The sequence below is a fragment of the Tupaia chinensis genome, unplaced genomic scaffold (assembly GCF_000334495.1).
Source record: "Tupaia chinensis unplaced genomic scaffold, TupChi_1.0 Scaffold000161_1, whole genome shotgun sequence".
NCBI classification, from domain to species: Eukaryota; Metazoa; Chordata; class Mammalia; order Scandentia; family Tupaiidae; genus Tupaia; species Tupaia belangeri.
This window is the reverse complement of record NW_006159632.1, coordinates 4,177,926-4,189,578: the sequence shown is the minus strand read 5'-3', so window position 1 is coordinate 4,189,578 and position 11,653 is coordinate 4,177,926. Positions and strand designations below refer to the sequence as shown.

General features: G+C 52.9%; 1 protein-coding gene across 4 annotated transcripts in view; it reads left to right on the top strand.

Moving 5' to 3' along the window:
- Window positions 1–11,653, top strand: part of DISC1 (DISC1 scaffold protein) — a 311,563-nt gene that overhangs the window by 149,303 nt on the left and 150,607 nt on the right. For all 4 annotated transcript variants that reach the window (XM_027770847.1, XM_027770846.1, XM_027770849.1 and 1 more), the window contains exons 7-8: window positions 6,009–6,063; window positions 9,006–9,108. In XM_027770847.1, the coding sequence (XP_027626648.1) occupies window positions 6,009–6,063; window positions 9,006–9,108 (158 nt within the window). The remainder of the gene's footprint in view (window positions 1–6,008; window positions 6,064–9,005; window positions 9,109–11,653) is intronic.

Below are 11,653 nucleotides of genomic sequence, written 5' to 3'. Positions count from 1 at the left end.
TTGCGGAAAGTTAGTGGGCGCGGCTAATTCTCTGAGTGCCATGTCTTTTGCAGATAAGGGTAGGAACACTTTGGGACCAGCAGATGGCATAATGGCTATGTCACTGGACTCCTACATGGTCGACTGCAGTTCTAGTCCTTGACCCGGCGGCTTAAAACTCATGCCGGGCACTTGTACCTGCGTGCCCAAAATCCTGAGAGGAGAATGGGGGAGAAGGAATTGTGGTGTGGGCATCCCTCCTTGGGGGTGCTTTCTCGTTTTCTGTCTCTCTGGTGAGTGCATACACCAGATTGCAAGTGTCTTTTTTAAAAAAGGGTAGGAGTGGGAGCACTTTGTTCTTCAGGCTCATTGTGGGCTGGGTGTGCGGGTGCCATCTTGAGCGTGGATAGAGTTTGTTCCTCAGGCTCATCACTGGGGGATGTGCAGCCGCCATCTTGGCATTAGTTCAAACCCGAGAGCCGAGGCCTCACCCCTCAGCGGCCGGTGCTGGGCTGGTGGTGGAGGCAGGAAGCATATAGCAGCTGCAGACAAGCCGTGGGTGTGAGGCACCCTCTAGACACCAGTGAAGGAGCCCGCCCCGGCCTGCCCACTGCGTGACCCAGAGCACGAGGACAACGGCACTCCCCGCCTGGTATTGTCAGGCACCGTGATGAGCTTCTGTGTGGACATGAGCCTAATGTCCAAGCGATGGCCACTCTTTGAAGTAGCCTCTCGCCAAGTGGGCTGAGAGGTATGCCCACTGCAGTGGCCTGGGCACAGTGCCCTGAGAAGGGCCTGGCTGGAGGCCGGCTCCCGGCTCCCAGGGAAGACATTCGGATCTCCTGCCTGGGCCAGCTCTGGGCAGCCATGTGCCTTTGGCCCCTGAGGGTAAAGATGGCCAGGGCAGGCCCCGATCTGGGGAGCTGGAGTAGTAGGAGAGGGTGTGGGTTAAGTCTGTCATGTCCCTAAGCGCCGGTCTCTGAGAACCGCGGAGTGAGCAGATGTCAGTGGTCTCTGACGCCAGCCGGGCTTCTCTAACCCATAGGTGTCCACCCAGCCATGCACGGAGGGAGCTCAGCCAGGCCGTGAGCGGAGCACGCTGAGCTGTGTGAGCTGCACTTTGGCCAGCAGCGCTGCAGCCGTGAGCGCTCGTGGCTGGGGAGCTCCAGGAGAGCCCCGGGTCCCTTGCCCAGGCCTGGACCTTGCATCCAGCTTCTGGCTCTTGTCATTGCAAGGCCCTGGCCCCCCTTCCCGGGCCTGTCTTATGAGCTTGCTGCCCTAAGGAGGCAGGGTTGCAGACGTAGACGCAGAAGCCAGACGTGACGTGGAGCCCCAGGGATGAGATGTCTGCAGGTTGGGTCCCTCGAAGGGCTTTCAGGGAGGTGGTGTCTCGCCTCTCTCTGCGGCTTGCAGATGCTGTTTCCTTTGAGCCTTCCCCCTCTGTCTTCCCTCGATGCTTGTCTCTGAGCCCACAGTCCCTCCTGAGGGGCCAGTGAGGTAGGAGCAGGCCCAGCCGACAGGCTTGTCTTAACGAATTTCCTTTGCAGGGACCCCGTTTCCAAATGCAGCTTTCTTCTGAGGTGGGGAGAGGTAGGACTTTGATGCAGAATTTGGGGCAGGGGTGCTGAGTTCAGGCCTTAGCACAGTTCATGAAAAGCAGGAGCTACTTGGAGGAGAGCAGACCTCCAAGGGGCGGGAAGCAGAAAGATGGGAGCTTCCCGAGTTGACCGGCTGTGTTTCTTTTCTTTCAGTTTCGCTGTAGGGTTTGCGGGCTTGATGAGGGGGGAGGTGGGGGACACAGAGAGAGGTGGATAGTGAGAAATCACCCCCTGGGTGGGGGGTGGCCATCCTGCATTCCTTGTCCTCTGTCCTCTCAGGATTTAACCGTGCAGCTGGCTATGTGGGATCCAGCCACCAGAACCACCGCGCCTCCTGACTGGTCCAATGTTTTTTGTTTTTTGAGAGGTTTTCGCTATAGGGCACGTGCGCTTGCCAGACAGACAGAGAGAGACATAGAGACAGAAAGCGAGAAATCGCCCCCCCAGGGGGGATGGGCACGCCGCAATCCCTTCTCCTCCATTCTCCTCTCGGGATCTTGGGCACGCACGCACACACGCCTGGCATGAGTTTTAAGCCACCGGGTCTGGGACGCGAACCGTGGTTGACTAGGTGGGAGTCCATCGACATAGCCATTATGCTAACTGCTGGTTCACTGGCCCAGTGTTTTTGACCTTGTCTTTCTCTCTCAAGCAAAGCTCCATCCCTCACCCCTGACCACCGCCAGGCAAAGGGCAGCTGAGCCTCTAATCCCTGCCAGCCAGGCGGGGTGGACAGGGATGCAAGCAGAGCATTACCACCCTGTGGCCGGAGGGGGTTTCTAACAGGCGAGGGTGTCCCACTCATCCCACTTGTTTCTTAGAAAGACCAGACTGAGTGTCACTCGTGTATCTGGTACTGACTAGGCACCTCCTGTGGGCCCAGTGCCTTTGCTAATGAGGCTCCTTGTCCTCACGGACCTCACTTTCTTTTATTTATTTATTCTTTCTAGAGAGGTTTTTGCCTTAGGGTGCATAGGCTCACTGGAGAGAGAGAAACAGAGACAGTGAGAGGGAAGTGGGGGATGGCCACGCCGCAGTCCCTTCTCCATTCTCCTCCTGTGACCTTGGGCACACATGCACATACACCCAATGTGAGTTTCAAGCCACTGGGTCCAGGACTCAAGCCTCAGCTGGCCGTGTGGGAGTCCAGTGATGCACCTGCTACCCCACCTGCTAGCCCCACAAGCTCCCTTTCTAGTGGGAGAAGGAAAAGACATAAGCACAGACATTGCTTTTCCCACGGTGCTGGAGGCTGAAACTCTAAGGTCAAGGTGTTGGCAGGGCTAGTTTCCTCTGAGGCCTTTCTCCTGGGCTTGCAGGTGAGACCTTCCCTCCGTGTCCTCGTGCGGTCGTCCCTCTGCCTCTGCCCTGACCTCCTCTCGCTGTAAGGGGTGCCAGGCGTACTGGACAGGGGACTGTGCTCACGACTTCACTGTAACTTCACTACTTCTCAGAAGACGCTGTTCCTGCACGGTCACACCCAGAAGCCCGGGGGTAGGACTGTGAAGTGGATTTGGGGGGCACTGTTCACCCCAAAACAGGAATCTCTGCACTCAGTTCCTCTTGCTATTGCCAGCGCCAGCCTGGAAGCACGTCCTTGTCCATAGTCTCAGCATGGGAAAGTCCCAGCCACTGAGGGTGAATTTGGGTCACGTGATTTGAGCACAAGTTCGTGAGCCAAGAATGAGGTGTACTTACACACAATGACACTGACTGCACTGCACACGTGGCACGGCTCTTTTTATTTTAGAGACAGAGAGATTTCTGCTATAGGGCATGTGCGCTTGCCAGAGAGACAGAGAGAAAATGAGAAATCACTCCCTAAGGGGGATGGCCACGGTGCAATCCCTTCTTCTCCATTCTTCTCTTGGGATTTTGAGCATGCACACACTTGAGCCTGGACTGAGTTTTAAGCCACCAGGTCCGGGGCTCAAACCTTGGTCAACTTGTGTGGGAGTCCAGTGACGTAACCATTGCGCCATCTACTGGTGCCAGTGTAACACAGTTCTGAAATGGAATTCAGAATCAGTCTGGCGATGGCGGCACATTCCACGCAGGCTCTCGGCTTTCAGGAGGGGTAGCCTAATGCAGAGGCTCGGGCAGGCGGTAGCTAGACAGCCCGGTTACTGGCAAGGCTCCCCTCGTTCCCGGCTGGGAAACCCCGGGCAAGTCGCTTAACTCTCTCTTAGTCTCATTGCCTAAGTTTTCTTGTCTGAAAATGTGAATAACTACAGTTCATACTTCATGCAGTTACAGTAAGAACAGAAACTTCATCTATGCAAAGACTATGAGGGGACTTCAAAAAGCTTATGAAAAATGGAATTAAAGTATGAATTTATTTTGGTGCAAAATATTCTGAAATCATGCATAGATTTTTTATTATGTGCGTTTCCCACAAACTGTTTGAAGCCCCTCGTATCCAAGAGGGCTTGGTACACAGTGTGCGTTCATTGGGTATCCGACTCCATGGTTACCGCGACAGCTCGTGCGAGTGTCAAAGAAGGAATTCATCTGAGTAAATCAGGGCTGGCGTGTTTGTGGAAACGTACCCACCGATTTGCGAGGACGGCGTCCGTGTGTCCAGGCAGGGCAGCTGCTGTTTGTCATGAGCGGCACGCAAGCTCGAGACGGGTTTAATGGCTCTGCTGCCTGCAAGGTTTGCCGGCAGTGAGCTGTTGTCATTCGGTGGTTTCTGATTTGTACCCCTTCCCTGGAATTACGGCTCAGGGACAACAGCGTCCCTGGTGGCAGGGCCATCGTATATGTGCGTTTAGTGTGACATCGTTGGTACCGGGGCCGGACACCCCACTTCAGTCAGCACAGAGGCCCCATTACCTACACCATATGTCACAGTTCTGTATAAAATTTTGTTCAAGAGTTCTGCTACTAAACATAGCTTAAAACCGCTAGCATAGTTATAGATTATTCATATCCTCTGCCCCCATCACTTTCATTCTGTGTGTACCCAGGGGTGCAGCTGATGTTAATACTAGTCTGAGAAAAACGTAATTAGGAAGGTAAATCTATTGCAGAAAGTAATATAGCATAAATGAAGTAAATTAAATATAAGTCAAATCCAATGTAAAACAATGGATTTGATTCTCTGCATTGCTGCCTCTGTCCTCGAACATGGATATTTGAGAGGAGACTTTTCCTGGGCTGAAGCCGGATCTGAGCCAAGGCGGTGAACCGTGTCAGCCCTGCAGAGAAGGTGCTTGACCGAGTTTCAAGCGTGGTGGGCATTGCCAGAGGCACGGCCATCCTAGTGGGCTGGATGTTCGGTGTCAGCGAGAGGACCGGCCATCTACCTGTCTTAGTTGTTAATGCATGAACTGGTATTCGTGTGTGGTTGGGAGCAACTATTTATAATACACTATTAAGTGCTCATATAGGTTCAATTACGTGGTAAACCATTTATTAAAAATTGATTAGTTGAAAGGACTCCCATGAGCCCAGCAAGGGGCAGCGCATTTCTGCCCAGGGAAGGTCTTCGGTTGGGACAGCTGCATGGATCCTTGGGCTGCTGCAGGAGAGGAGCCAGAACAGCCCAGGCCCCGTCCGACGCGCCCCCGTTCACTTCCCCCTCTCTGGGCAAGCTGTCCCAGCAGCCCCTGGCTTCCGACTGATGGCAAGTTCTCCCTCCCGTGACTCACCTGGAGACATTTCTCTGCCTGGAATAGTTCCTATGGAGCCTCTTCCACCTAGCACTGGTTCCTGGTCCCTTCGGGTCACTTTTTCATCTTGCTGGATATTCTGCTTGGTGTTCCTTCTCCATTCGGTGGCGGCCGTGAGAACAAGGTCGTGGTTTAGTTGTGTGGAGTCATTCCTTTCATGGAGGTTTTCGTAATGTCTGCTGATAATCTCGGGGTTTTGTTCTGGGCACCAGGGTTATAGGAGTGAACACAGACAGTCACTCACACTCCAGTGACGGAGACAGAAAGGACGTGAATAAGAGAATGTGCACGGGCAGAGGGGCCAAGGAGAAAAGGAGCCAGCGGAGCCTGAGGAGTGAGGGGTGCTGACTGAGCACACTGCGCTGTGTGCCTCTCCTGCAGGCTCGCTTCCGCGCCCACGCGGAGGTACTTGCTGCATTAGGGCACTTGCTGGGCGTGCCCTGCGGACCAGCCTGCAGGAGGGTGCTGTAGGAATGCGGCCAGGAGCACTGGGGCTGCTCTTCCCACTGTCGGTAGGTGTGCGCTCTGTGAGCGGTGCACATGGGTACCAGCCTCTGTAGAGCAGGGCCTGGAGGAGGGGTCTGCCTCCCAGCAGCACAATAATGCAGTCTCAGGGAGCGACGGCGTGCCCTCTCCTCCTGCTCTCCCTTAGCCCGGGGCCGTGGAAAGGCCTCTGTCTGACTTGCTGCTATGGGTGGTACGGTGCGTGGAACTGTGCTTACCAAGAAGACCAAAGTCCTCTTTTTAATTCTTCCAGCCTCCGGGAAAGAATAAAATTCCTCAAGTTATCACTTAAAGAAATCACTGTGAAGGTAAGTACCTTTATTTTCCCACTTTCCAAAAAAACTGTGGTGTTTTCTTTCGACTTAATTTCATGTCCAGATCATAGAACACCTGGACTTCAGAAGCACAGACTTTGCCGAACCACTTGCAGGCTGCCCACGAGCCAGGGTGGAGGCTGCTGTGGGGTGGAGGTCCTGGCTGGGGTCCGCTCAGTGACAGGCTGGTTTGGCCTTTGCTTTGGAGGGAGCTGTCGACTTAGGGGCTGCAGGTACGGCCCATTGAATGCCCCTGCTGGAAAGCTTTCAGGATGGCACTAATTAGCCGTTCACGCAGGCTCTGGGGCCTCTGTCGTAAGGCAGAGTTCCCTTCATGAGGCTCCACCCTCCTGACTTAGTCGCCTCCCCAAGGCTCCACTTCCTAATCCCATTTCAGTAAGTGTTTGGATTTTATCATGAATTTTAGGGGTATACAAACATTCAAACCATCACACATACCTTCTCTAATACATTTATTAAAACTCATAAATATCTTACTTTTTCATAAATTAAGGAACTCATATATTAGATTTTAAAATGTAAATTCAAGAATGAGTTCCTAGGGTCTAATTTTATCTGTCAATAAAAAGGAGGGGTCCAGCCCTGTAGCCTAGTGGCTGAGGAGGCTGGATTCCACATGGCCGACTACAGTTTGAATCCTGGGTCTGGCAGCTCAATAAGCACTCCAGTTTGGTGTGCGTGTGGGCCCCCAAATCCTGACAGGATGGAGAAATAGAGGAGAAGGGATCGCAGTAATCAACCCCACTGGGGTTTGCTCTCTTTCTATCTCTTTGTCTCTCGATCTCTCTTTTGTAAGTGCACGTGCCCTCTGGCCATTAGCTATTTGGGGGAGGTGCATGTGTGTACAGGTGGGCAGGCATGAACAGGTGCATGTTTGTAGGTGTGTGTATGTGGCGAGGGCTGATATTAGCTACATAGAATTAAAACTGTCCTGTCACACAAAATGCCTTTCTCGCCTTGACTGGAGTGACCGATGACCAGGAGGTAGAATCTCGGCCGACACGGTGTCCTTCTGGAATATGATCCCCATTTGGCTTGATGGTCCTTGCGTTCCTCCCTCAGAGGGAGGGAGCCGTCCTTGCACTGATTACTTACGGGTCACCCAAACCAAAAGTAATTAAGGGATAAGTGAGATGGAAGGGAGGCGGCGGCTGGAGTAAATGGGGCCCCTGGAGATTTCTAGATGTTCAATCTCACCCAGCAGAGCCCAAAAGAACGTACATTGCGATTTAATAAGGTTTGGGAAGCTGTTTCATATTAACAGTGACAGCATGAAGGGTAGATTTGCTCAGCAAAGGAGAAGCTGGCCCAGTTCTGATTAATGGGCACTATTTGCTAAAACCAGAATTGGTGGATGCAGAGTGGTTGGGATGTGGGCGTCATGGCTGGCATTATGGTGCTAGCTGGGTGTCCTCAGACTTCTGGTGGCGCTCTTTGATGGATGGGGTGGAATGTGCCCACGGGGCATCGAGCCAACCTCAGACGTAACACTGAGTGAAGGTGGCCAGGACATCGTCCTCTTCACCCCTGAGGCTGACAGCGGGTAGACCTCAGGGCTGTTGACAGGGTCTGCAATGAAGCACCTCACAGACGCCACACTCAGCTCCATGGTGCAGCTGTTGGTGCGTAATCTGGCAAACTGTCCTCTCCACCCAGACAGCGGGTTTCATAAAGAGCTGTTGGAGGTGGACATGGGTACCTCTGAGGGGAGAGTGGGAGACGTGAGGCAGGACGGGCAAGGTCTGCTTTGATTCTAAAAGTCATCCCAATTCTGTCTGAGATGAGGGCAACTTGTACCGATAACTGGGAAGACCTAGAATCTTCTGGGGAAATTAAACTGTGTATGCTCTCTGGGATGGATCTGTGAACCCAACTGGGCTACTTTTCATTTTCAAATAGAATCTCAGATTTTGGACAAGGTAGGCGGGATGTTTCTATCCCTCCTCGTGGGTCACCCCGACGTGTCTGTGCAGTCGTACTTGTTCTTGTTGAATTTGTGCCTCGTGCTGTTGTTGTGTTGGAAATTTTTGGGGTAACTCATTAACCCAAGTATGGATAATGGATGAATATGAAGTTTTAGCCTTAAAGGAAACAAAAGCATTGTAATGTTTTAGCCTCAAACAAAATAAAAGATAACATGAAGGTATTTGGAAAAGGAAATTCAGATTTTTACTGTTTTTTGAAAAGGTGAAGAAAAATGCAGGAAATGTCATGAGAAAATAAACGACAAACTCGTAGACCTCACTAGTTAGTTACTCATCTGTTTTCCAAATCCCACTGCCAGCAGGGATCTGCCTTCCGAGTTTCCTGAGGCTGCATTTTCTGGTAGTGGGATTCAGCCCGCCTGCCCCTGCCTTGCTCTCTGCTGGCCACGACTGGTTACTCCTGCTGTGTGCCAGGCACGGAGCAGAGTCCCCGACCACATGGAGCCTGCATCTCAGCAGACTGAGAGAACGCGAGAGAGCACAAAGACAAGCCACGTGTCAGAGAGGACATGGCGGAGAACGCCAAGCAGGGCGAAGGGCAGGGGGCGAGAGCCAGCTGGGTAGGTGCTGGGCAAGGCCTTTCTTCTCCCCAGGCCTTGAACCAGCTACGCCTCCTAGAGCCAGGGTGTCTCAGACAGGAGCAGAGAGCCGAGGCCCCAGAGGGGAGGAGGCAGGAGGGATGAGCCCTTCTGGTTTGTGGCTGTCCCGTGCTGCCAGCTCACATTAGCTCTGCATCTGCTGGAGGGCACAGCACTGGTGTTTGGTATATGCCAGCGCCTGGCTTCTCCCCTCTTCCCTCCTCCCTCCCCTCCTCCGATCACTCCTCATCACCTCTGTAATTATTTACAAACCCAGTCATCTCTAAGCTGACCACGCCATTGCCCCGATTCTTAGCTGAGTAAAGGTTGCTTCACGGCTGTTCTCCTCCAGGTGTGTACGAGAGAGGGACTGTGCAGCTCTCTCAGGAAGAGAATCGGCGACGTCGAAGCCCAACTCCTGGCATTGCTGGAAGCCAAAATGCTGGCCGTATCAGGTAACCAGGGCTGGAGGAGGTGGGGGCGGGCTCCCCAGGCCACCCCAGCTTGGGCTCTGTCCTCGATTTACACTCTCCTGTTACTCACATCACACTCGGATGTCTCAGCGCTTTTCTGAGAAGTCTTACTGCGCCTGTGGAGTTGGGGGGGGCAATGTGGTGTCCCTAAAACGGGATGGCCAAGTCTCAAAAATACACACGTACATATAGCACACGTTGGTCATTACGTACATATAGCACGTGTTGGTCATGGCCTGTGCTTTGGACTTCCAGTTCCTATTTCCTTTCAGAAAACAAAACAAAACCATATAAACTTTTACTTAAAAAAATCATTGATTGTCAGTTGACCTGTCACTTGAGACAGAGAGAGAAGACACCTCTCCAATGTGGTGTGGTCACCCCACAATCCTCTCCTTCCATCTCTCTACCCATCAGGATTTGGGGCACTCGTGCACTACACCCAACAGGTCTTTCAAGCTGCTGGGACTGGGGTTTGAACTATGGTCAGCCATGTGGGATTGGCTTTCTATGAATAGTGCTTAAGCACTGTGCTGTGGGGTCATCCCCAGTTCCTGTTTCTTTCTGTAAGAGTTTGGAGACTCGTGCTGTATGCTGCAGGATTCTGGTAGAGGCTCACAGAGTACCGTGTATCTGTGGATGCTCAGGGAGGGTCACTGGAGGTGAGGATTGTAAGAGGTGAGGGTCGCAGGAGGTGAGGGTTGCAGGAGGTGAGGGTCACAAGAGGTGAGGGTTGCAGGAGGTGAGGGTCACTGGAGGTAAGGGTCACTGGAGGTGAGGGTTACTGGAGGTGAGGGTCGCAGGAGGTGAGGGTTACAGGAGATGAGGGTCGCAGGAGGTGAGGGTTACTGGAGGTGAGTGGTGCAGGAGGTGAGGGTTACAGGAGATGAGGGTCACAGGAGGTGAGGGTTACTGGAGGTAAGGGTTACTGGAGGTGAGGGTTGCAGGAGGTGAGGGTTACAGGAGGTGAGGGTCACAGGAGGTGAGGGTTACTGGAGGAAGCTGGAGGTGCCGGCATGGAGTTCTGGGGCGAACTGGAAGTGCAGAGGGTGAAGTTCTTGGTGAGGACAGGCCTCCCGTGCCTACCTCGGCTCCCCACCACAGGCGTTCTGAGCACCTATGCCAGGCTCGTGTCTGAGCTGGGGAGAGGGCAGGGACATCCTCAGGCACCACCAGAGGGTAGGGTTACTGGAAGGTGGGGGTGCAGGAGGTGAGGGTTGCAGGAGGTGAGGGTTACTGGAGATGAGGGTTGCAGGAGGTGAGGGTTACTGGAGGTGATCACATGAGATAAGTCAATGTGCTCGGTGGAAACATCTGGTGCTGGAGCTTGGAGAATTCTCCAGAGTTCACAGTCCCCTTTGCTCTGGTGTCACTAGGGGTTGTATGTTTCCACTAATGAGTAGCTTGAAAGCAAGAGTCTGAAAATTCTATCCTACCTTACCATTTGCATTGTGCTTTCAAACATCCGTCTGTATTCATTACTTCCCTTGATTTTCACAACAGCCGTACCCGCGAGGTGGCAGAGAGCCTGCTCCGAGATCAGACAGGGGAAGGAGACCCATGGATGTGTTGTTCTTTGGTTGTGTTCGCTCAATTAGCTGAGCAGTGGGGGGGCAGGGACTAGTGGCCAGGCTCTCACCGGGGTGAGCTGTGGATTTCTAACCCCGTTGTGTGCCCAACGAGCACCTCAGACAGCTCTCCGACTTTTATGGGTTGAATGAACCCACAGCTCATCGGCTTCAGAAGAATCGTAAAAAATTAATGAAAAGGTATAATAATTACATGTATGAGTTTTAAATGATATTTTAAGAGGAAATACAAAAATTGGCAGCGTCTGCTCCTCAGATCATTAAACAGCTCATGTTGGCAGCTAACGAGCAATTTGGTCCCTGGTGCAGTCACGCGAGTTATTTACAGCCGGCAGCAGGCGCCCCGTGAATGTGGGCCTGGTGCTCGGAGGCTCCTCGTGCCACTCACTTGGAGTTATGGCCCCATTTGCTAAGAGGGAAGAAAGAATGGGAGCGCAGTTCTGCTTCTCAGTTGGGTTTTTGCCTTTCTTCATCAATCTAGCCCTCCCAGGAAAACAGGTGGATGTGTCTCTAGTAGGCCCAAGGGAGGACACATCTAATTCAGGCAGCAGAGATTCCTGGCTCCAGTGCGAATAACCTCCCTTCAGAATCCCAGGGCACGTTCTTGAGACGGTGGGTTGCAGTGGGGCTGGATTTTCTGTGTTAGCTCTTTGGTCTGCTGAGAAACTTGGCGAGGCCTAATGAGAAGAAGGATGGCCGAAGTTACCTGTAATGGGAACTAACCCGGGACCTCCTATTTTCTGATTGCTCTTTAGACTCTTCTGTGAATGGTCCCTCAGCAAAGGGCTGTGCCCTGGTTATCCCGGAGCTGGGTGGCCATCACTCTGCTTCACCTTCTGTATACGATGCTATTTCCGGTCCTTCCCACTTGGTTGCCTTCAGAGTGGCAAGCCCTCACTGTTACCCAGAAGCTGCAGTACAACCCTTTCCAGCAGGAA